At 35.0% G+C, this 27,179-nt stretch overlaps 1 protein-coding gene across 1 annotated transcript in view; it reads right to left on the reverse strand.

The window, feature by feature from the left end:
* Positions 1-3,117: 3,117 nt before the first annotated feature.
* The window catches only part of LOC145679292 (TWiK family of potassium channels protein 7-like), a 31,427-nt gene continuing 7,365 nt past the window's right edge, over positions 3,118-27,179 (reverse strand). The window contains exons 3-7 of the mRNA XM_081749879.1: positions 20,817-20,955; positions 16,698-16,824; positions 10,039-10,202; positions 6,664-6,734; positions 3,118-3,623 (exon numbers count right to left, since the gene is read on the reverse strand). Coding sequence (XP_081606005.1) covers positions 3,313-3,623; positions 6,664-6,734; positions 10,039-10,202; positions 16,698-16,824; positions 20,817-20,955 — 812 coding nt within the window. The 3' untranslated portion in view covers positions 3,118-3,312. The remainder of the gene's footprint in view (positions 3,624-6,663; positions 6,735-10,038; positions 10,203-16,697; positions 16,825-20,816; positions 20,956-27,179) is intronic.

Here is a 27,179-nt window from a genome sequence, read left to right on the forward strand (position 1 = left end):
GGATGATGAGTGTTTTATACGACCTTATTTAAAACCAATTTCCTTCATTACGTTTCGGGTTGTAGTATTACTTACAATAGGCAACTCTTCATCTTCAACAATAGCACGAGCAATTTTTTCTACCGTTGGTACTTCGTTTCTTCTATAAAAATCATGAATTTTCTTCCGCACACTACCCCTCCCAAAATTATCTAATTTTCTGCACTTACTTTCCCCACGATCACTTCGATTTGGCCGCTTTTTGCCCGGAGTTGTAAATTCTCCTGCGCTGTTGAACTCACGTTTCACGCGAAATATTGCTGCGGCACTAACACCAGTGAAGTACGCTATCATATCAACAATTTCCTCAACTGTTTTGTCTGCATATTTTTCTCTCAGTCGAGCATACACATTGATGACAATTTGCTTTGCTTGACTTTGAAGAGGTTTCCCTTTCTCGTGTTTGCGATAATACCGAGAAGGTGATTCGGATTCATTCATATTTTCAATTTCGCGCTGAACACTCTCCATTGTTTCAGTTTCACAACACCCACGTACTCACACTAACGCACGAGTGCAGACGATATTTAGCAGAGTAGAGTTACCATCTGCACAACAATTGCAGACATTACACGTGACTCCCATTCTTTGCTTTGTTTCATTTACCAGCAGACAAAAAAGTTTCTTACGAGTAGTTACTCTACTTAATTTATATATAAAAATATTAAACCATTTCCTATCCACTGCGAACGATTTCCAACATTGATCAATCAACTAATTATAGTGGTCTTCTGTTTTTGATATAAGACTTTTCAAGTTTATAATTTTGCAACACTTACAACAGACTCGCATCTTAGATGCCGCCTTTTCACTCCTTTCTTTCCTTCTCTCTTTCCAGTTCTGAATCGTGACGTCATTTTCATAACCCGTTACTAATGAATCTAGTATCTTTTATTTTAAATATTGTTCCTGTATTGGCATTTTTATAAATTTACATTCAATTAGCTCTTTGAATTGATCTCCTAAGTAATGTTTTTCGTGTGTAAGGTTAAGAACTATGTAACGTGCGCGGAGTGGCTCGAATTGAAGCTGCCTATCTCGGCTATCAGGATAAGGTCGCGTTTAGTATACACCAAGAAACATGAAAGTCGGGATATTTTAAAGTCGCGACAGAGCGGCCTATTTTCTCCGAAGTCGGGATTGTCTCGACAAAATCAGAACGGTGGTGAGTGATGTACGAGTTATGGTACCTCTTGTAGGAAAATGAAAGCGCTATAAATAAATTAAAGAAATAAAGTGTCTGTTTATTTTTGTCGTGTAATAGTTACAGAAGCAAGCTTAAAAGTGAATGAAAGACTGTGAAGATAATTTTCAAATAAAATTGAAATAATTTTTTCCGAGTGTAACTAACAGTGTGTAAAATAAATAAAAAATAAACAATACGAGTGTAAAATAAATAAAGAATAAAAAATAAAAATAAATAAAAAGTGGTGCAAAATAGCGTTAGAGGAGGCGATTGAATTTGTACTTTGTGTTTTGAAGTAGGGTTCTGTTTAAGTGTACAAACTGAAACCAAGTTAATAAATTGTTCGCTTCTGTTGTAACATTGTGAGGGGAAGAATGGCAGAGCAAGTTTCAGGAAGGGTTTCTATTGACAATTACTGTATTATAGAAAGTTTATTAAATGTACAGTCGTTCATAGCTATAACGAAAAACTAAAAATTGTGAAAATGGCAAGACTAACTCCTGAGTTAAATTTATCTAAGGATGTAAACGAAGAACACTGTGAGTACACACGTCATTTTACATTATGTTCGTATGATAAGTTTAATTGGTTGAGTGGTAGCTCTAAGTTGTCTAAAATATTTTGTTGATTGTATTTGTTATTCAGCAATGTAAATAGGTAAGTAATTGATTTATAGCAATATTATTTTCAAATTACTACGTATTTTTATGCATTATTGTTATTCTTGTTTGTTTGTTTGATAGAAGTTATCCTTTTGCAGTATCGAGGCTACATGAGACATGGACCGGCAGGCTAAGGTAGAATCTGATACATCGTAACATGTTCAACACTCTCCAAACGAGAATTCAATCCGGGACCATGTGCAGCAAGGGCGCATGCGCTGCGTAAATAGGCCCCAAGCAAATTACTAATGACTCCAAACAGGGAGAGCTCGTATTATTATTATTATTATTATTATTATTATTATTATTATTATTATTATTATTATTATTATTACAAATTGTTTATATTAATAGTAGTAGTAGTAGTAGTAGTAGTATGATTAATAATGTACATGTGTTATAAAGGATAGCGGTAGCCCAAGCAATCAAACCAGTATACGCCACTGTTACATAGATACATTTCATACACATACACATAAATCGTTTTCCTTTCCTCAGCAAGTGGAAAGTCTTGTGTTTCTGCAAAAGTATGTTCAAATCGGAATTCTTTGTTTGCTGATTTCTTTGATCTATTGATGGGAGGCAGGGTTCCATAATAATGTAGAAATCTTTTTTGGTGCGTGTTTGGTTCGAGTCAAGGACATATGAGTTTGTTGTACATAACATCACGGGTTTCCTACGTTCTCATTCCGCCAGTTCTTTGATAATTATTTACTTTCAATATCCATCCGCCTCTTGTAGTCTACAAGAAATAACATTCTGACGTTAAACTAAATTTTTATTTTTTTAAAAATAACTTTTAATATTTATCTTTTCTTTGTATGATCAGAACACATATTTAGCAAGTCCTGCTATTCTCTCTTCATTATTGTTCATGTTTCTTTCATCTCTCTCAAAAAATCCTGTGGTCAGGGACAACAGAAACGGTAAATTCTCTTAACGAGATATTAAATTTAGCAACGTGTTAACTATTATTTATTGCTGCAACTGAACATGAATCATAAAACTTTAATTCAAAGCTAAGCAAACAAATCATAAAAGATATTAAATTTTAACATCGATAGGTGAGGAACTAAAATAAAGCACATTAATGTGAATCATAATTCAGTCGTTTAATTCCTGATTTTTTGTTTTTCTATATCGTAATGTGCGTACCAATAACATACACGCACACATAATGAACAGGGTTCCTTTGGAAATAAAAAATAAATTAACGAATACTACTCTGCTTCTACTTAGTTTAACATTATACAATAATGCTCTGTTATATTGGTACTCCATTTATATCTGTGTTCAAAATAAAAATTCTTGGATATACATATTTATTATGTAATTGTATATTTGGAAAAGTTACAATACATCTAATACTGATGATAGTAGTACAAAGGCACGACAAATTTCAGTTTCGTGAATGTTTTTTTGTTTTCATCCCAGAGGAGTTCCAGGAATTGCTGACTGGCTTCTTCCTTGAGGCTGGTGACTTACAGACACAGGGCGAGAAAGAGTATGTGAATTGGATCTCATTGATATAGTCTGTGGAGGAGCATTGGAAGTCGTTGGTCTCACTGTTGGCTTTCTTGGAACGCGTCTTCTTGTTCCCTTCATTCCACGAACCGTTCCTCTCTTTACTTCATTGTTTTCAGGATCGTTAAAGCCAATTTCCTTTGCTAACCAACTAAATTTCTCAACAATTTGTTCTTGCATCAGACTGATACACATTGAAACCAATGCCATACCTAAAAGAAAGATATTTACTCAGATAAAATAGTTCTGAAATTGACTTTCTCTTTTATACATGATATTCCAAAACAACACCGACAACGTTTGGGAGGTGATTCCTGACACCAAGGTAAGACAAAAAGTGTAGACCAACCTGGGTACACAAATGCTTCCTTTCGGAGTTATATGCTGCCAAAAGCATGAAAAAATGTACCTTAAAGGTCCATAGCTCCAAAACCATGGGACCTACCGTAGTCGGGTCAAGACTTCACTTAGGAAGTAGTATGTGCCCTATCCAAAAGTCCATGTTTCAGAATCCTGCAGTACCTCCGCAATAATTTTTATAGAAGTAGTTGGCGAGTACTTCAAATTACATGCCTATTGTTGTCTATAAAAATTGTTGTGTGAGTACCTTAGGATTCTGAAACATGGATATTTGGATAGAGCACATATTCGTTCCTAAGTGAAGTCTTGATTCGACTACGATAAGTCCCATAGTTTTTGAGCTATAGATCTTTAAAGTTCATTGTTTCAAAGTTTTCGGCAGCCTATAATTTTGAAAGGAAGCATTTGTCCACCCAGGTTGGTCTATACTCTTTGTCTTACATTGGTGTTAGGAATCACTTCCCTAGCGTTGTCGGTGTTTTGAAACACCCTTTATATTTGTCCAATTGCTACATTATTATTATTATTATTATTATTCTGTAACTGTTAGGAAGGAGAAAAGGAGAGCCCTGCAAGTATATAGCACAAATAAATTATAATATGTAGAATACTGCATATTTTTTGTTCATTTGCTTAATGGTTACTTATATTATTTGACATTTTTCTTAAAAATCAAACGAATGCTATATGACGATGAGGATGAGGGCATTAGTTTCAAACGCTGTTATTTCAAGCTTTCTGCACCACTGTTTATTTAAATTCTAGTTTTCCAGTTGGCTCACTATGCGCTATCAGCAAGCAAAATTGTGTACTTCCATACTTGTATAATGAAACGTAATCCAACAGTTGTCGCTGCACCTTACACATACTATCAGCACTATTGTAAGATAAACATTAATAGAAATAGCTGTCTTACTCATCGACGTTGCAAGTATATTAGTTCATATTTTATATATTTACTAGCTGAAATGTCCGATCTTAGAATGAGGAAAATAGTGAATTCCTTTCCTCTTAAGATACACATTTCAATGAAAATATAATGATAAAAATCCATAAGGTACTCTACTTTTGGCATAAATTTTGAAACATTCTTACTCCTCGAACACCATACTCCGTTAATCAAAGTAATATGGTAAAACTATAGCTTGAGGTGTATTCTATGTTCCTAAAATCAATTCAAACGAATCAGTTCTTTTCCTGACTCCAAAACCTATGGATTTGACACTAATCTCGGTTATTTTGGACAATACTTTTCATCGCTTCTCACCGTCATGCCTATAGTAGTATGGGTCGACGTTCATCTAGCCGAGTCAGCAAAAACTAAAAAGTTTCATGGTCCGGGCCCACGTTCCATTACCCTAGGCCAAATTTTAAGAGGGGTATCTAACTTTGGGATCAGAAGGTCGTCACATTTTGATAGGAGGGCCTTTGCCCAAAATCGTTATCCGCCTCTTTAAATTGCTAACTTCTCTAAATTTTGACATTTGACACTTTTCTTCCCCTTGGATCGACATAAAATTATCCCAAAAAATTCTAAATTTGGGGAAGCTTTTTAATTTTTTTCAATTTTTCTGAGTCAAAATGTCATGCTTGAATTTTAGTTGGTGGTTCTTGGTCCTGGATTGTATTGGACTTGAATGAAGGTTCCTAGTTACAAACACACAAACAAAAAATGGATGTATTATTCCACCCTGGCATGATACGTTGACATTCTAAGGAGAGGGTCCGAGACCTCAGTATTCATATCAGTTCATGTTGTCTTCTTTTATGGATCAACAAATATTTAAATACTTTTGATATTGCTTATGATTTTAGCAAACGGACAATCTCAACCGTTGGCTAAATGTAGGGCTACGATCAGGCGCTGCTAGTCAGATTTGTTTCGCTTCTTTCCAATGTGAAAACTCCTTCAATTGTGTCACGAGGGAAGCAACTGGCAGCATGAATGTGCTTCAGCGTGTTGAGGATAAGAGCCGATTGGTTCTTCCTCGGCGCTATGATTGTCGTTCGTGGATGTGGCGTCCACAATGCATACGAAAGCGACACGGAACCAACCCAATGCATCATGATATGGAAAAATTGCATACAATGTCCGTTTGGCTCTTTTTCCTTACAGGGAAGATTGCAAGTGCGGTGCACATCCAGTACGTCATCCAACGTGTTCTGTTGCTGTTCTTGTGCTGTGTTATTAAGGAAATTGTGTGTTTTTTTTTAACAGGATACGTTGTCCACGTATCCTGTTCACGTTGTCCATACGTTCTCCAAGTTGTGCGTTATGTTGACGCGATGACTTGATCTCCCATTAACTGTGTATGGTTCTCAAGTAGACGGCGTCTGACGCGATCTGACAATCCAATGGCAAATTTTGACCACTCCGTTACAAGGTGGAACAAGAGAGTAACAGTAGATCTGTATTGAAGTTGGAGAAAGATACACAACATACACTACGTGCCACGTATATTATATCCATAGGACTCTCTGTGCGTGATCATACAGTGTAGAACCTAACATGTATGTCTATAAAGTTTGAAGTATATGGGAATTCTGGATTCCCTGCAATTTCTATTAGTCTAGCTTTGAAATTATACCCAGAAATCAAATGTCTAAGAACAAGATAAATGGTATGTGACTCACATGGACTAATGGGCTTTGCTAGAGATACACAAAATTTAAGTTTGGAGGGATCTTTGAAAAGATCTTTGCGCAGACCAGGAAGGAGAGAGAATAATATTCAACAAACTTTTAGAAAAATTGATACTATTTCTTATTAAATCGTATGAAATCACGGACGTTCGATAGTGTAGCAATAAACTTTCTATTTTTATTCATGGAATTACTTGGTTTTGCAATTCTAAATGTTAGAATAAAAAATATATATACTCTTACACTTACCAAGTAAAATATATACAACTACTGCTAACATTTTTAACGCTGAATCGAGTTTTCTTTCGGAACCTTCGAAGCTGCAACAAAAAGGAAATATATTAATGCATTTAGATACTAAAATACAGTATATGCATTGAAAGTATTACTTACTAGTAGTAAACTGTTTGAGTTGCAAGATTGAGCTGAACGAGCGAAACTAAAACGGGTATCACCTTAAAGAGTTTGCTCAATATAGTTCGAATAGTCTAGAAGAAATTAATGTTACCTTTCTTCGGCCATGGTTTTGTAATAATATGTTCTATAATAAACATCTTGCTTTAAAAGCACTTACGCTGTGATCACTACCAATTAAAATTTCTAATTTTAATCTTGTAAAAATCAGATTTCAAGAAAGATCAAAGTGCACACATGAGAGTTCTGCTTGATTTACCCTAACAACTAAAAACTAAAGTTACAATCATGCAAATTTAGTGTAACAAGTAGAACTAGATATGTGATCACTCTAATTAGACAACATTAAGAATAGGCGATTGGCAGAAGAGGTGGCGAATTTATGAAGTAACAGTGTCGCTGTGGCTAGTATTCAAGTCAAAGTTTGCTTCCAGCTAGTTTCTCTGTCACAGTGCCTATTTTTCGTTTTAAGTATTGTTAGTACAATTATTTTTCATTTTTTTAATTACAAAAACTTATCATCCAGTGCACAAAGTGATCACTTGGGATATTGCACGTGATAGTTTAAGATCCTAAGGGTGAGTTGAAGTTAAACTGAAACATACAGTAATACAAAAAGGAAAGAAAAGAAAATATACCCCGACATGAAATAATTGTCTTATGTAGAAAATAGATAAATACGTAAAATAAATAAGGCAAGTGATAACAGGGTGTCTATCGGTCACGAAAGTCACGAAAAAGTCACGAAATCAGAAAACGGTCATGAAAATCACGAAAAAGTCACGAAATCAGAAAACGGTCATGAAAGTCACGAAAAAGTAACGAAATTTAGCTTTTTGGTCACGAGTTTTTAAACTGTACAAATGTAAGTACAGATTGGAAAATTTCGTTCTATAAAACGTCAAAATTCACCACCAAAAATATCTATGATCTACTTTAGACGTTACCAAATCGCAAGCAAAGTATGTTTCTATCGCATAGATGAAAATTCGGCCTAATTTGCGCTCAAATTTGCTCTTGAAAATGTTAGGAAATTTTATGATTTGGTGAAGAAAAGGTCACGAAAAAGTCACGAAATTTCATTTTGGAATTTTAGTAGACACCCTGGATAAGATTAATATTCAATGTATTTCGTCAAGATAAAGCTGGATGACTCTTGTTCATGTTCTTGTGCCTTCTTTTAGTTTAGTTTTTTGAATAAAGAAATATGATATATTAGAATTAACCTAAAGGATTTTCATATATATATTTTTTATAAGGTTAAAGTATTAGTTACTTCTCCTGTACAATTTGCACATATTTAATGTACACTCGTCCAAAATGATTGTCGCATATCTATAACTGTCTTCTTGTAGGAATATAATATGTTAATGATTTTGCAGGGTACTTTTAATACTGATACTATGTGTATAATCGGAAAATGTATATTTGTGGTAAATTTCATAGGAAAAGAATTATAAATACGAAAATTAGAATGAGTAAAACAAAATATTGGTAAATGGACAAGAAAGTTTTATTTTCGTTTTATTGTTCTTACTTACTGCTCTTTTGGTATGAAATTTGCCACACACATGTCTTTGTCGATTATACACGTACGAACATTATAAGAAATGCCGAGCAAATTTGTTATCAAATTATATTCCTACAACAACATATTTATAGACATGTGACAATAATTTTGGACATGAGTGTACCTTCACAGAGGATCAGTTTATAAGTTTCGAGTGTTACTTTATATGTAACTACTTTATTTCTCCATAAATTAAAGTAACTGACGGAAGTTCAGAACTGTCAGAACTTTTGTTTAGGAATAACCTTTCCCCAATACTTTCTCAAGCAAAATTACGAAATACAGCCTGAAAATCAATACACTAAAGAAATTACGTCTCTCTTAGCCTAAAGAGCATAATTGTTGGACGTTAAATTGAAATACTTCATTAAAGAAATTATTGTAAAAAAATAAAAAAGAAAAGAAAACAATTTGAAGAGAAACTCGCCATAGACAATAAATACTGTAATACACATCATATTTAACCTTATGTATAGGTTTTGAACTAGATATTGCCCATATTATATTATAGCACTAAGCGATATTTCTGCTGAATCAGATGCAATGGAAATCGCGAGGTACATGTGGAATATCTTGAACTATACTGTATTTTGAACTATATAATGCAGAATAATCATTTTTACTAAAATTATGGTATGAATAATATACACTACCACTAAATAACTATAGAGAAAAATACCTCCTTTCACTAACGTTTTGTCTCTATCAGTATGGGATGAAAAACAAGAAAGATAAAATATTCACTTTGATTTAATTTGACTAATAGGGGTTCAAAACTTTCAAAAATTAACTATGATTTATTGTTGGGGAGGTAGTTGTTACTGAATTTAATTACTTCCAAGATTTACTAGGCATTAACAAAGAAAAAAAATACCAAATGGAATTCCTACCACTAGAAACAGATAATTTTATATTCGTAAATAAACGCATTTTCACCTCCGCCTGTACAAAAGCCAGATTTTTCTTGCCAGCCCCCTGTATCACCTATGGTCCACCATTATGAAGTTGTAATTCATCCAATCTTATGTTGAAGCTCTAATTTGTTTAATCTTATGTTGATACTTTCCCGTGATCCGCTTTTCTCCTGTATTCTCAAGACGACGAAGTGTTTATTTCTAAAGTATATACAACGATGGCAAAATTATTGAAAGCCATACTACATTGTAAACAATGATATAACTCAGAAAATTGTTTATTTGTTTATTTTGAAAATAACCTATATTGTAATATTGCAGCTCAGTTCAATAAATATAGCCATATTCAAAATAAGTTTAACATTATTCTCCGTTTACGAAGTAATTTTTATTGTGCTAACTTTTTTGTAGCCATTCTCATAAGAATTGACAAAACATTATTTAATGCCATAGTCCTTGCTTGTTACTCAGGTAATTGAAACCATCCAAACTTTAATTTATGCTTCAAGTTTAGTGTAATCAAATGAAGAAAATACATTTAAAATATCACTTGTAACTATTTTCCCTGTCACTTTCCGTTTGATATATTCTGTTATAAGAATGTGTTATACGTTTTGGATATGAATGTGACAAATATTTATGACACAAATAGTAACCATTATTTATATTACCTGTAGTTAGTTAGCACAATTATACTCGTACAAATGAATTTAGAAATGAACATACCTCTTTCCTGGAACATAATCTCCAAGACCAATGGTAGACAAAGTAATAAATGTAAAATATGTAGAACTTGTTATATCCCAGTCTTCCCATATGGTGAATAATACACCACCCAGAATAATGTAAACAGCAATTAATAATAGGTTTAAAATTATCGGAACAGATATCTGTAAATAAATAAATAAATGAATAAATATGTATATTGCTAAACTACATAGATTTACGGTATATTATTAAGACAATTCAATGCAGATAAAATTGTAGAGAAAACTCGACATTTTAGAAATACAAGAAGCTTAGTGTCAGTAAAAATCTCATAATGAATATTGGGGAGCTTACATATTGAAACTCAAGTCGCATCTGAAAACATATTCCTTCCAAAGGCATCATCGTAGTAAGGAGTCTATTTTGTGTGGATCTAATTAGGTTAGAAGAAATAGTTGGGCACGTATCAAAGTTTGAAGAATAGATGCTTATGTATTATCATACCACACCCGTTGATTCAAGTTAAGTGCACAAGAGTTATTTCTCATCGTTGGATACACATTTGTGTTATTATTGAGTTCCATAAAATTTGTTCCTGCTTGGAATCGTAGTAAAAGTGACCCCAAACATCTTGAGAACATGTGCGCACTAAAATTCGAGAGGAACCTTTTTGCTGCCATATATGAAAAATGTTTGGATTTATCGTTATTTAATTATTTTGTCCGCTGATGGATAGATAACTCTTGATATGGATCATTGCTGAGTGACGTCATCAGCGTAGGCTGGCTATTTGAAAGTCATTTAACGTGGGAGACTGAACTTGTACATTTTTTTTAAGGAAGGGACCAAGGCTAGGCTAAGTAAAGCACATAGTAAATTCAATCTTGATGAGTACCTCTTTTAAGAGAAATAGTAGGCGATATCTGTCTTTTAAAATAAAATTTGGATGATGCACTTCCATACATAGTTTTGGCGAATCCAATAAAACGCGAGGGAGGCCCACAAATATTGAATACGGAATTAATATATTTATGGTCCATCGGCTGAATGTTTTCCGAAATTCTAGTGAGATCACGGACACTAGGATACATTTATCATCTAAATTGTAATACGCAATACTATATCTCTTAAAATTAAAATATGAGATAATATCCCAAACTCAATATTCCTTACTTCGGGACGCAATGCGACATCTAGCACTTCATCGTACACCTCACAGATATCTCCAGTCCCCATTATCACTACTCTTACCACCGGATCACTGCACTTTATCGTCCAGAAGTCCCACATTATTAGTCATTGCTGATGAGAACATTCTTCACAACCGTTCTTACGTCCGTCTTGTTAACAAAATATATATGCTGCCCTGTCTAACGTACATCGCCTCATAACTCAAATCTATCATATAATAGTAATCAATTTTTAAGTCTCATACCTTTCTCACTAACCTGATTCGTATTCTCCAAGAAACATCAGTTAGTTAATGTGTCATAAGTTATATTCATGTGATTGAACTTAGAAATGCGTTAATTTTCCTTACACGTCTAAAGTAAAGAACGAAATTATTTAAGTCTGATCCCTTGATACTTGTAGAATATTATGATAATAAAGTGTAATATAAACTCTCTTAAAAACTATAGCCCACCCATACCTCTCTTTTCTCATATCTTCCTTTTCATCTCGCACGTTATAGCGAGAGTAACTCTCTTTAGGCAGCTGGCCAGTTTGCACACTTGATGCACACTTGACATTACAATATCGATCTACTTATCCGATAGCTGTGAAACGTAGTTGTTAATATTGTATACTGGTGTGCAAACTGAAGAATGGAAGTAAGTATAACTTCCAATTTTGTGACACTCCCAAGTTTCATGTATCGGTGAAACTTGAACCATACACAGGAAGAAGAAACAAGAGAAAGAAACACGTGATTAAAAGAATAAAATGACACGTTTATACAGAAACAATAACTTATGTTGAAGTTACTGTGCTCTATGATGATCTCCCTGACATTACAGAAAGTGTGAAACGATACTTATAATGTTGTGTGATTACCATGATCAGCGATGCACTCTGTTACGTATTCCTACGTTGCTCACAAGGTTGGTAATGCGTTGTTGTAGTACGGATTTCCATTCTTACACCAGCGCTGTTGACAAGTGCTGGATGATCCTTTGTGCATCTGGACGTGCTGTAAATCGTCTCCCTATAGCATCACATACGTGCACGATGAAATCAAGTAGGGAACGGTCAGGCCAATTCATTCACCAAATTTCTCTTGTTACAAGAATCTGCCATCTGCGCTGCTCAATATGGTCACGCATTAGCATCTATAAAGACGATGTTGAGGCCAACTGTACATTTGAAAACACGCACGTGGGGAAGGATTACAGTGTTAAATAACGTTAACTATTGAGTGTACCACATTCAAAAATTTGGAGGTCATCATGTTCATGCAGCATTATATTTACTCGTATCATACAAGAACACAATGACCACCAAAACAATCTTGTTTGATAACGTTCCTAGACTCATTGTGTTCTCACCTCTCACCAAATGAATGTATGTTCAAAATCATTACTCTGAATCTTTTCTCATCTGAGAAGAGAATGCGACACCATTCCTCCTCGGTCCAGTCCTGATGTTCTCAGTACCATCGCAAACGGTGCCGCCGATGTTCGTGTAACAACGGAACACTTCGTAATGGCCATCGAGTAAAGAGACCACTCTCGTGCAATCGACGTGTCACTGTGAAGCGTGGAATTGGGTGCCTTGAAATTCTGTTAAATATGTTTGCGTTTGTGCCCGTTGTTTGACGTCGTCGGTTCCTTTTTGTCTGTTTCACAACGCAGCGGTCATCTGATGCTGTAGTTGAATATCGCACATCATTGCTTGTGATCAGGAATACTCCATTTGTGAAACAATGCTGTGGGCATCACCAAACTCCTGGACCACAGATGTCACACTTCGTCCTTCTTCTATTTTTCTGATAATTTTTCTCTGTATGCAGGGGTAAAAGTGCGGAGGAACACCGCTCCCTCACCTCCAAAAATATGTATGGCGTCCCTCAGTCCCTAAAAATATTACAATGGGCAAAGATAGGCAGGGGAACGGCATGACGTCATGGCGCTACTTACCACCACCCCACCATTTCAGATCCACTTTTACCCCCTACCTGTATGAAGTCATCCAAATGTTTTATCTGGGCTATATTGTAGTGAGTAACACTACCACAAAGCGCCTTGGCCATGCAAAGTTTTGCTTCATCTGTACGTGTAGAAACCTCTAACAACATGCCGCCAAACTTCCTTCGTTTCCACTGACTACGCAATAGTTTATGTTGCATTATGTATCTCGTTCTTAAGTTTTGCATAGCATTGTATATTAATGACTTCTGCCACCATAGTAACTGGAATGTTACGTATTAATAATTACGGTACAAACAGAGCAATCAACGTTGCGTTGTTCCTTTCCGCGTTCCTTCGTTCATTCAAACACCGATCCAATTTTGTCTGTGTCAAATCGTAATAAAGAGTTTGTGTTAACAGGAACGACGGACCCTTGGTACTGAAATAACAAGCAAAAGTAGTAGGCACACTGGAGCTACTGCCTTGTTAAAATTGAGTTGAATTAACTCCATAATATTTTACTGTATACAAGGGCGCCCATCAGGCGGAGCAAGATGGGGCGCTCGCCCCCCTAGAGGAAATTGTACTTCGCAAGATCGAAAACCCAATAGAATTTTTAGAATAGTTACAGCAAAATTTGAAGCTATATTTGAAATGTCGCTTATACTTGCCCCCCTCTGGAAACCACAACGTGGGCGCCCTTGACTGTATATGTTGAGTACGTCTGTATTTTTGTTTCAGAGTTAGCAAAATGTTGTTGCTTTTAGATTAACCATGAAACTTGCTGGCATCAAATACTCAAACACAGGGCTTGAAACAATCTCAACTGACAAATTATTTTAGCACGCCGGAGCGAAAGAAAACTGATACTTAAGTACTGAGTGGGAACAATATGAACCGAGGGGTGAAATTTTAAAAGCGAACGAAATCATAATGAATTTTTTTGAATTGTACTTCAGCAGTAACTTCAGCGTAGGACTTATTGATTTTTCCAATTTCATAAAATTATTACTCGAGATAAGGAGGGAATAGAGTGGTAGTGATAGTATCGTTGGACACATCATAGCATGCAATTTTATAAATAAACTAGCCTTTGGCTAGCAGGGGTCTCCGCTCCCAGGCCCCCACGTTTGCTCAGCCTACGGCCTCGCATCTCTTATGTATTAGTCTTTGCATCAACAGTGAATTTCGTGCATTTTCTCTTCATATTTTCTGAATTTGCCCAGCTGGGGACTTCGCCCTCACACCCGCGCCTTTGCTCGGCCTACGGCCTCGCACCTCTTAAAACCAGAATTCTACGGTTTTAAGAAGTTCCTTTTCCTATTTCAACTATCTAAAAATAATATTTTGTATCTCAAGAAATCGCCCATTCAGGGGTGTAGCCAAGGGGGTGCCCATCGGGGCCATATCCCCCAAATGATTTCCTGCCCCCCCCCCTCAAATGACCAGCTTTTAAAACATCATAGTAAATTATCTCGCTTCATTCATTTAAAAGTAACAAAGTTTACTGACAATAATTTACCGTAAAATAGTATGGATAAATATTGTTTTTCCATACCGATCGAAAAATAGCATGCTTCTTTGTGACAGCAGATTACACAATTTACTGCGATTTATATTTGACAGTTTGAAGACAAACGTTTTAACAAGGTACTATAAATACAGCCATAAAACAAAGGTACTAAACTGATTTGTAAGTACAGTATATTTTTATATGCTATAACAAGTATTTTAAAAGACATAGAGGATGGAAAATTTGGTGAGAAACAATGTTTTTATTCAGTTTGGATTTCATTTGCTCTCTTTTATTTCTACTCAGTATAATAAAATAATTGTTTTTTTTCTTCTTTTAGTCACGAATAATAAATAAATATTTTTGTCAGGAAACCGTAAAGAAATTAAGTGAAATTTCAAAGAAAATCAATCTTGTGTAGATAGGTTCTGTATACAAGGCCTTAAATTTAAATACAAAGGTAACCAAGAAAAGTTTTGTTGCTTTTTCACCCACCACCTTCAAACATCGATATGTCACTTTCGAAGATCGAAAATAGTCCCCATCAGCATCGACGACCTTCTCCCAACATTCTGAAAGGCCATGGATTCCATCGCGGTAGAGAACATGATGGGCCGTGAAACGAAGAAGGTATCAGGTGCATTTTGCACTTTTACTAGGGATTTGAACTGGCGTCCTCTAAGGTGATTGTCCAAAGAATGGAACAGGTGATAATCGGACGGTGGAATACCCGGGGAATATAGTGGTTGCAATATTGTTTCCCATCCCACTCATTAAAATAAAACCACAAGATTCAAATAATAAAATGATTTTGTCTGTATCTAGGATTATATTTTCATTCCATACATTTTTGAAATAAGAGAGATCAATATGTCCCACCCTATATAATGTAAGTAAAAAATATGTAGGCCTATGTATTAAATTGGATTTGTATTATTCAGGCATCTGGTTTTCAGAACCGCTGCGTAGATCACAAGAAACCTTTTCGATCTCTGTATAGAGGAAGTTCGGGTATTATGGAATAGTCGGGTAATATTGAATACCTTATTATTTCACCTGTGATGTGTTTCTTCCAAGCGGAGAGGAAAAAACTACTACCTTACGTTCCCATGGTGCTCTACAGTCAGTCTCCTTGAGATTGTGACATTCGTTGTGTTCGTAGACGTGAAAATCTGATTTCTTATTCCTGAAAACTTTTACAGGTAAGTGTTTTACAACCTGTATTTTTCTATTGAAATGTAATAAAACAACAATTCTTTGTTTACTATGACGGATATACAGAGTGGTAGTTTGATAAGCGTGATTATCCTATAAGCCTTCGAATTCGTTTAATAGCTCTTTCGTTTCCAAGTTGGCGTGGAGGGCAATATGGAATACTCGCAAGAAAAGCATGGTATTCCGTATTTCGATTACAAAAATATCTATCGGTATTGGACAATATTTATGATGACAACAATGCTAAGTGTATTTTTTATTACAGCAAATTTTCTGATGATACAAGGGGTGAGCTTGGGTCCAGCGTTCATCATGTTTAATGTGAGCACTCAATATCTGTGCCGATCCTGAAGCAGAGTATTATATTTGTGACTTTTGCAAGTAATCACATTCAGTTATGGCTTGGCATTCAGAATTTTTATATATTGTCACTATATTCATTGTATGTTCAACAGAAAACTCATTTCTTTTCTATATAGCATTTGTATTCCATATTACCCGACTATTTCATATTACCCTCCAAAGTGGTTTCTTTACAAATTATAAGTTTTGCCCACCCCTGTACCGAAACTTCTTTATCAAGATATGCATAAATAAAGGCAAATATGTAAGGAGTATATTTGTTTTCCTTTTTGTTTCAATGTGCAATTCTTAACGAGTTACAAGCGAAACAAAAATGGTATTCCATAATACCCGAACTTCCTCTATATATATCGACAAGAGTATCCAGTTTATACGGTTTTACTGTTGTCCAATTTCTACAGTCAAAAGAATAAGGTATAACTGAAAGACCAATACAGAATTAAATTTTGAGAACTTACGTCATCTGTTGGCATATACTCTTCGGCCCCAACTTCTTCCTCTCTTAATCGAATATTTTTTCTGGCCTCTCCTGGAGGATATTGGTAATATTTTCTCTTTGCTCTGCACCAGCGACAGCATAAACGACTAAAGAAGCAGAATAAATAGGTAAATTATAAGTATTTAAAGCAGATAATAATAATAATAATAATAATAATAATAATAATAATAATAATAATAATAATAATAATAATAATAATAATAATAATAATAATAATAATAATAAAGTATTTAAAGCAGAGAATTACTTTACATAGTGAAAATTTAAGCAAAATGGAATGCTAATAATACCTACGTACTGGTATTGTTAGTATGGTAAATCGTTTTAACAAAATCAAATACTCTTTCGGGAATATTGGAAAATTTATATTTCACATTTGAACGGTTCATAATAGTCAGTAATTGTAGATAACTGTCTATGAATAAGAATGTCCGAGTACTGGCAAAAATGCCTATTTTTCACTTTCTAACGGATTAGATTAATGCAAAACATTTTAAGATATAAAACTATGGCTTTTGGTTCAGGAAATTTACAGATCGAAAGTTGTTTATTTCCTTACCGACTCAGGGTGTAATTTCCAAGTGAAACACTTCTCTTTTTTTTTTTCGTATTCTATTTGTGGGGGTGAGGGTGGATTTGGCTTCATGTTCAATTGTTCAGGAGAATGTTATATCAGTAGCAAAATTCTTACCTTTGCCCAATCTTTCGGAAAATAAAATTAAATGAAATTTCTAGTTCTACGTTTTACGGTTATGCCCTTTACGCTAAAGGAGGCAGATGATTAGCTAAAGTAAATGATTCTGAAAAAAATGTGCAATGAGGATGTAGTAAAGAACGAGAGAACACCGAGAAAACTAACAGGCACGACGTTGTTTACAGTAAACTGACATAGGATCGAACTAGTGACCACTTGCACCAGAGTCGAGCGCTCTACCACTAAGTACCGTCCCTCTTTCAGGATGGAGTTTCTAAACTTTGTACAAGGAAATAAGAATTTTTGTATTCTTTCTATGGAAAATGCTCGGCTATATGAAAGGTTCGTGGTATTTTGTTTAGTATTCACAAGAAATATAATAATAATAATAATAATAATAATAATAATAATAATAATAATAATAATAATAATAATAATAATAATAATAATAATAATAATCTTAATCTTTCTCCCATTTCTTTGGGATGTAATATTAATAAAATGATACAAACTAATATAATCGTATTTTCTTTTTAAGAAGAAAACTCCATATGAATCAGTTTTGTGCCATAATATCCAGTTGTTCAGACAGAAACATCTAATGATAGTAAGATTACTACACTTCTCTATCTTTTGAATCGGAATTTTTAAAATGTATGTTCAAAGTGTTCCGCGTGTATTACATTTAATGCAGGTTAAAAGATAGAAAAAGAAAAAAGAAAATTCCCTCTGTTCATGCGAAAATGAAAATGATTGTAATAGAAATGGAGGTTACGATCTAATATCAATTTCAATAACATTGTGACTCAAGTTATCAAAGTAATAACAAGGTTATAAATGCAATTGAAATATGGTTTCTTTTTTAAATTTTATTTTTGCACACTTTGAAGTATGTCTTATATTCTTGTTCAAACTCTTAGAATATCAACGAATTCCTAAAATATCAGGACGTCTAGTAATTCTGAGATTTCAATGAGAACATTAGTGAAAATTTAACTAAATTTTCCTAGTAAATTTTGGACTGTTGACAACATATTATTACATAAACCTGAGAGGAAAATTAACTAGAAACTATCCTATAGCGACAAAAAAGAATCGTCTTTCATTGATTTTTAACAAGTCTTTAAAGTAATATTTACGTTACTGTTGAAGTATGTGCCTGCCTGTTAGGATTGTGCGTGCTACTAATCGGGGCCATCATTTAGGAGGGGACAGGAGAGGGCAATTGCCCCCTCCCCCAAGAATTTGAAGAATACATATACTTTAATCGATTGTCTACTAATATACTAGTACAAAACGTGAAAGTCTTATGTCGGTGGTACTCTTGCCCCCCCCCCCCTTCCTCAAACGAAGTCTGAAATGACGCCCTTGCTACTGTTAGTATATGTGTTATTGTTACACACATGTGTCATCGTTAGGAGATTGGATACAATACTCTACTTAACAGTGCATTTTTCCACATTTACGGTACCTAAGTAAATAAACTTTCTGTTTAATATATTGGAAACTATTAATTATTCTTGGCAACGAATGATAAAATTACTTTTGTCGTCATTAACACTTGTGTTTCCGATTGTCTCGAAAACTATGCATGAGAATTCACGTTCAGGTATCTCATTTTGTTTAAGAGTCTTCATCCCGGCGAAATTAAAATACCGCTAAGTTTACAGTAATTATGTAATATCTTCAAATAGATAAAAGATAATCGAAATGAACAAGAGGCCTTAGACAATAATATTTTACATGAGAAACCGTTATCACGACTCACTTATTTGCTTTCGATTTCGAGCCATTTTAAAAATCGGCATTTATTTTCGCGTTTCTAAACAGCTGAAAGCGAAAGCCACTAGGTGACTTGTGATAACGGTACCTCACGCAAAATAATATTGTCTAGGGCGCTCTTGTTCCATATTTCAATTATCTTTTTATCTATTTGAAGATATCACATAATTACTGTAAAATTAGCGGTATTTTAATTTCGCCGGGATGAAGACTCTTAATTCGCTATTAGGGATTTTTAACTTTTCGGGATCTATGGCCATGTTAGCTCGTCACATACCTGAGGGATGACGTCTCTCGGTGACCACACTGCCCGAGGAATTGGAGAGGAAGAAAAGAATGGGGAAGGAAGAAAGCGGCCTGAGATCATTTTGTTAGCTACCATCCCAGTATTTGCCTGGTGTGAACGGGGAAAACCTAGGAAAAACCTCACTCAGGATGGCTAGCCAAGAAAAGCTGTTACTCATTTTCGACCGAATGTCCCTATCGGGAATCGAACCAAGGACTGCTCGTACCAAAGGCGAGAACATTAGCGTCTTTGTTTAGTTAAATATACTGTAATTTATCGATTGATGTAATAATATGTCTCATCGTTGGATAATATTACAGTAAAATAAAAATTAAAGAGCTATTTTAAGGTTATTAAGATTATCATACTACGTGCTGTAATCTTACTAGCGCTACAATGAAAAGTTTGATAAGAGTATACTTCAGTTTCGGTTCCATCTTAATATCATGGTTATCGTATTATCGTAGATCAATTTTTGGAGGTACAATTACGTTCTTGCTTATTCGATGGTAAATTAATAACTAGGAAACCAAAGGTCTTCACTTAGCCAAAAAATTTGAAATATTGGTGGACCTTAACAAAGTCTTAATACACATCTGAAATATCGTGGTGGCCGTTGGTTCTCGAATTATTGATAATCAGATTTATTTTTCGACTTAACATGTTGACACTCATGAACTTCTTTCCTTCAACTGACATCTGGGTGGTCAATGTTTCTTATACACATAAAAATAATAAGTACCACTGTATGCCGCACAGCAGTAAGTGATCGACTTCCAAAACAACTGTTCATGCTAGAAGGGTACACATTTGCAAATGGCGTTCTTTGCCAAAACTACTTTATGATTTTACAAATTTCGTAGTGATGATGGTTAATATTCTAGTACAAAAAGCCCTTTTTAGTACAGAAATTCTCTAGTCCCCATTTTACACGAGATGACGAAAACTCTTGGATAAATCAGTGGTTAATAACCCGTTAGGCGAGATGGAAGGACACCGCCGGTCTAACTACGTAGATTGGTAATAAAGGAGCCTTCGTCTTTACATACTGTATTTATGAATAAATTCCATAATATAAGGATTCCACACTTACTTAAAGAATAATTCTCTCAGGTAGTATATATCTATAAATTCTAAAATTCTAGATCTATAAATTCTAAAATCTATGTCTAGTAATAATTATATCTTAAATAACTTCCAATAATACAAAAACTGATCGTTTGGGTGTGTGTGTGTGTGTGTGTGTGTGTATGTATGTATGTATGAATGTATGATAAGTATAGGCTATATATGTATTCTATGGAAATTTTACTCACCTGTAAACATATTTAAATGAACTTGCCATGCTATCACCAATATTTGCAAGGAAGAGAAAGAGTAGAGGAATTCCAACAAGGCAATAAATAATTGTAAGAACTTTTCCAGCCCATGATACAGGGCAAATATGACCATAACCTGTAATAATAAACACAATATTTTAAAAGTACACGGTAAAACGAAGACATCGATACATTTCACAATAACAAAAATGTATCTAGTAACAAACTGCCAGTGATAAGTATTATGCCCATGCCTTTCGTACAGTTGTTGTATCATGGCGGACATAAATCATTGATCAGGTAATGTTGACTGTTTTGAAACAAATACAGAGTAAGAGAATTAAATCAGTCATATCTGTGGTTTCGTGTGGAGAAGAAACAAACTTGTGAACCAAAGGTTTAAGAACAACTCAAGTTATTAATATAAACTTTGCCGAAGATTATTCACTTATATCATCATAAAAGAAATACGAAAGACGTTCTGAAACGAAGAAATATAACATACAACTTTGCAAGCGGAGGCAAAGAAACCTACAGTAACGGGGTTAAAGACGAATCATTTACTGCATAGGGATCGTGGTTCAGTGGTCAAGGCGCTGGATCAGTAGTCTGGAGGTTCGTGGTTCGAATTCCGGTTAGGCATTTCTTTACTTTAGTATTTTTGATGGCGATTGATCGATGATGACACACGTTTTATTATATTCAGATATTTGAATACTCTGATGTTTCAGTACTTGAACTATCAAATTTTCATGAATAATAATAGTAATAATAATAATTATTATCTCGTAGAAGATTAAAAGCTAGGAGCTAATTATCGCTCAGGTCATACCATTACAAGCAGAAACGTGACATTTGGCAAGAATATTTTTGTTTTGTTTAATGTTGTCCACGAGAAGAGGAATTTTTCATCTCGTTTCTAAAACAAACAAAAAAATGAGAATTAAAATTTTACATTCGAGACGGGACAAGGCTAACTCAAATTATCGTCTCGCTTTGGAGATGAGAATCGAGACGAGACGACAAGTATCGTAAACATTTCTCGTCTTGTCTCGATTCTCGGAATAGTGTATGTCCATTCTTTAAGTAACAATTGCTCTGTAGACGGAATCTTATATGCTTTTTGTTACTTTGTATTTCAGAGCTCATTGAATTATGGTCTGTGTAGGTATTTTTGTAGCAAAGCTTTTATAATTACATTTGCACATCTTACATGTTAGTTTATTATATGCCTTACTGTTGAGTGATAATCAGTTATTTTTATTAGGGCTACAGTTATTTTCCTTAAAACTTACAGTAGAATACTTTCTACATGAAAATGGAAAGCTCTGGTTTAAATTTGGGTAGTTGCAGAGGTGTGTCTTGAAGGTACGGAGCCCCTTCTCCGAAATCCCTACGTTTAAGTAAGTTTTGCTAAATTTTAGGGCAACTTTAACCCTTTCCGGATCCTGGCTTTTTGGGCTATTTTTTAGACTTTCATACCATATACCAGAAGCGGGAAAAAATGTCAAAGTGAAAATTTAGGAAAGAAATTTTTTTTCTCGAACTTTGGCTCCCCCTGGACCCCCCCTGTGTGATCGTAGCCATCAAAAAAAATCTGATAAATAGTACTTGGTACACTGAATGTGTGTGCCAAATTTCAAGTTTCTATCTTGAAGAGTAAGGGCGGGAGAATTTTTATCAAAAATTCCCACAATGCCCCAAAGTACCATAAAACACTATGATCTCAGGGAAAAAATTCCTGAGACATCCATAATTACCCTAGGACTATAATCCGCCAATCATTCTCTTCAGAATAGAACTGTCTTTCAGGCGGTACCATTCACATGTCTCCATCATGTATCTAAGGCGGGAAATTCCTGAAAAAAGGGATTTTTGGGGCAAATTTTCCCTTTTTTCAACTTTTGCCCCTCTAGACTCCCCCTGTTTTTACGCAGAAATCGAAAAAAAAACTTCTGGTAAATACTACTCGGTGGACTGAATGTTTGTGCAAAATTTCAATCTTCTACGTGAAAAAATAGGCCCGCCAGAAAACATTTCCCTACCATGCCCCACTTTTACCCTATACAGAAGTATATTTGGATAAAAATTCACTGAGACGGCCCTAATTACCCTAGAATAATAATTCGACCGTCGTTCTCTTCAGAATGGAACTGCCTTTCAGACGGTATGACTCACGTGGTCCTATCATGTATGTAATTCGGGAAAATGACGAAAAACGGGATTTTTGGGGTAAAAAATCCCTATTTTTACCTCTTTGCCCCTCTGGTTCCCCCCTGTTTTAGCACTGATATCGGAACAAAAAATCTGGTAAATACTACTCCGTGGACTGAATGTTTGTGCAAAATTTCAATCTTCTACATTCAAAAATAAGCCCGCCAAAAATATATACACCGACAATGCCCCATATTACCCTATATAGAAGTATATTTTTTAAAAATTCCCTGAGACATCCCTAAATACCCTAGGATAATAATTCGACCGTCGTTCTCTTCAGAATGGAACTGTCTTTCAGACGGTATGACTCACGGTGTCCTATCATGTAAGTAAGGCGGGAAAATGACGAAAAACGGGATTTTTGGGGTTAAAAAATCCCTATTTTTACCCCTTTGCCCCTCTGGTCCCCCCCTGTTTTAGCACTGACATCGGAACAAAAAATCTGGTACATACTACTCCGTGGACTGAATGTTTGTGCAAAATTTCAATCTTCTACGTAGAAAAATAAGCCCGTCAAAAATATTGAACATACGCTTAGAAAATGAGAAAAGAAATTTTTGACTTATGACGTCATCACCTCCTATGTCTGGACGCAGGACGGTCTGGAACCATACGTAATGTCTTCTGCAAGGCCTCTGGACTTGGAAAAAAAAACCGGACGAAAAAGCTCAAATAGAAGAGAAATAACCCAATGTACCATGAAAAGTGCATATGGTACAAATTGTACCATAGGATCCCGAAGGGGTTAAAACGTTTAATACCATTATTATTATTATTATTATTATTATTATTATTATTATTATTATTATTATTATTATTATTATTATTATTATTATTATTATTATTATTATTATTATTGTATATTTGAGACCTCAATATTACGTCCTATTCCAATGCAAATAAGCATACTGAAGTTAAGAAAAATAAAAATATTTTTTTGAATCCTCTATAAGGATGAATTGCCTTATAAGGGATACTTTGAAAAGAAAAGAGAGGGGAAAAGAAAGTGTCAGCTACTGGACAATATGAAAATCGAACTCTCGGATGCCTTAACAAAAACTGAGTAGGATTTGTGTTAATCACGATACATAGTAACACTCTTTCTTTGGGTAAAAGATATTGAATTATGTATGCGTTATACTGATATTTTAGCAAAATATACTAACAAATATATAAAAAAGAATAGTTCCTATTTACCAATTTTTGTTGAACGAACATATGGAACGTGTTGAAAATGGCTAACGAAAGTGTTATTATTATTTCTAGTAAGAGTGGAAGAACTTAATAACAATTCCACAATGACGTTTCAGACAAATTTATGACTCATACTAGGCCTGAAGGATGACCCGTTTGTGTTCATGAATTGTTTGCAAAACACGCAAAGTTTTCAGACAGTAGGAATCGAGATTGTAGACTGTGACGTCATGTTGTTAGTTTTTCTCCTGTGGAGGAAGTCTTTTCAACTCTAACTTGTAAGAACGAGAGAAATTTACTATTTTTCATGTTATACATCAGAAATATCTACATTCTAAATTATAAAAAAATCTGAATATTCTCGGAGGAACTGGAACCGCGGACCCCTAACGCACGAAACGAATGCTCAAGCCACTACCCTAAGACCACTCTTTTAAGTAAGAGTCAAGGAACACTCGTATATATAGCAAATTGCAAACGTTTACGATTTCAATATTTTATTAACGATGAAACACTGATTTCGGTCATCATAAAATACTATAGTCCAGAGAATTCAAATTTACATTTTTAAAAAAAGACCGAAAGTATCTCCGTAACTTATCTCTATTATATTAGGTTATTCTCGTTTTACAGGTATTTCCAGTAACCTTGAACGACAGGGACACGAACACAGATACATCGAGGACATGTAATATTTCAAAGTCTCTCCCACCGGGAATCGAAACTGAGACCCCGCCTACTGAACTATCGGATGGGTGGGGTGCCTGTTTCGCTCCCAAAGCAAGTAAGCTTGAGACGAACAATATCGTGTTCGTGGGTTTTCTCGGGACACTCCTACTTTCTCATTCCACCATTTTCTCTATCATAATTCACTTGCTTCAATCATAGTCTTCCTCAACCTAACGGGCATAATCGTTTGACATTAAACGTAAAGATTTTATTTTTGAGCTGTTAACCCAAACCAATCCGAATCGAAAAACAGTTGTATTTTCTATTGCTCATTAACGTTTTTTCACAAAAAAATGTAAAAAAACATGGGGAATCATAATTCCATTCAAAAGTAAAGCAGCAGACTCATAATACCTTAACCTAAAACGAAACAACTACATATCGTTTGAAACTTTTCCAAAATATATTCTGAAAAGTGCCAGAGTTGGAGTGGGTCAGTGAGTCGGTGGGTCACTGGGTCGAGTTTTCTGAGTGTGAGTGGGTTGTGGGTCAACAGCATGTGACCCACCGTGACCCACTGCAACCCACCACCCAGCATTACCCACTGCGACCCACCACTCATCATGACTCACTGCGACCCACAACGCACCCAGTCTATTCACTGCACTGTAGACAGCATCTTCTGAACAGCATGTTTCATTTAACACTCGACCCTAGGCATGGAAACTAAAAACACGTTTCTTATTGGTTGCAGTTTGCAATTGTTCAAACCCGGCCCGCAACCAGAGGGGGTCTAGGGGGCCTGGCCCCTAAACTTTTCGTAGTATCTCCATACCTCAACACAGAAAACACAATTTAGATATGTGCATGAGAATTTTTAATCACTTGTTTCCCCCTAACATATTCATGGCTCCTCTAAACCTCTGTGGCTGGTTGCGGGCCTGGTCCAAACCTGGTGTATGTATTGTGTTCTAATAGAAGAAAATTGCCACTTTGTTGGGGTTGAAGAAGAAAATTGAAGAAGCAGTTGAGGTTAAATTTATATCATGGCAGTCAAGGTGGAACAAAACGAGCCTTGCGGGGCTTCTTATCCATTCCTACTACTACTACTACTACTACTACTACTACTACTACTTCTTCTTCTTCTTCTTCTTTTTATACAGTGGAATCATATAGCAAAAATGCACACGTAACGTAAGTAAATCACCTTTTTGAGTATTATTTTCTTTTATAAAAAGAGAAAAAAATCCTTTGACCTGGTTTGTATTCACGCCAAAAGCAATTATAATTACTAGTGCACTGCGCTAGTACACATGGCCACGAAGACCGCCAGTAACAGTTATTTGATTTATGTTGTATTTATATATGCTACGTGGCGAGAAACTGATAACTGCAACTAAACATCTCCTATGAGTAGGGTCGAGCGTGATTTGAAAATATGCTTTTGAACACTGTTGAATTTGAATATAAACGATCTTACTGCTTTTTCCTAAGTGTGGCTAGTATATAGTTGTGTGGAATGTTCTTCTACTTGTGGTGCCCACGTTAGTTGATAAGAACTATGTGATTCTACAAAGTCGATGGCGACATATAGCCAATTCTATAGATGCTTAGCCAATTCTGTAGATGATAACTGACGTACGTCAGGTTGTTTGGAAATGATGAGCAAATCAAATATATAAATTTACTTCATTTAAAGAGAAATGATCTCCTTACAGTGATCCTTTCATCCTGATCCATTTAAAGTATAATTTACAGTTTCTATAGTTTCCTACATACCAAATGTTCGGTTAAAAGTAACTGACCAACTTTTAGATTTTCAAATTAGCATTCTCATGAAGTTTATTTTCGTAGTTCTACGCTCATGAATTTTGATTTTGCAGAAGTGAAAAATTACTCATATGTTGATTAAAACACAATACAGACGTATCTACAAAAATATAAAATGAATTCAACTACCTAGGTATATCTGCTCCTACTTCCAGATCGCTGCACAGCTTTTGTTGATTTTTGGTACATGAACATGACCTGGCCTAACTTAGCTTTTCACCACGTTTTTGACAAGGTGGTGAAGAGGCAACATATAAAATATGTTTGCCGGCTAATTTCTGCTGGACCGCTGCACCGATTTTGATTATTTTTGGAATATGAGCAGACTTTACCTTAACTTAGATATTTAGGTCATTTTCGGCAAGGGAAGAAGGAATGAGACGGAATGATATGTAAAAATAATCGAAAACGAGGAGTCACAGACGAATAATGACACCCTCAGTGCGTATA

The sequence above is a fragment of the Thermobia domestica genome, chromosome 2 (assembly GCF_964235325.1).
Source record: "Thermobia domestica chromosome 2, izTheDome1.hap1.1, whole genome shotgun sequence".
Lineage (NCBI taxonomy): Eukaryota > Metazoa > Arthropoda > Insecta > Zygentoma > Lepismatidae > Thermobia > Thermobia domestica.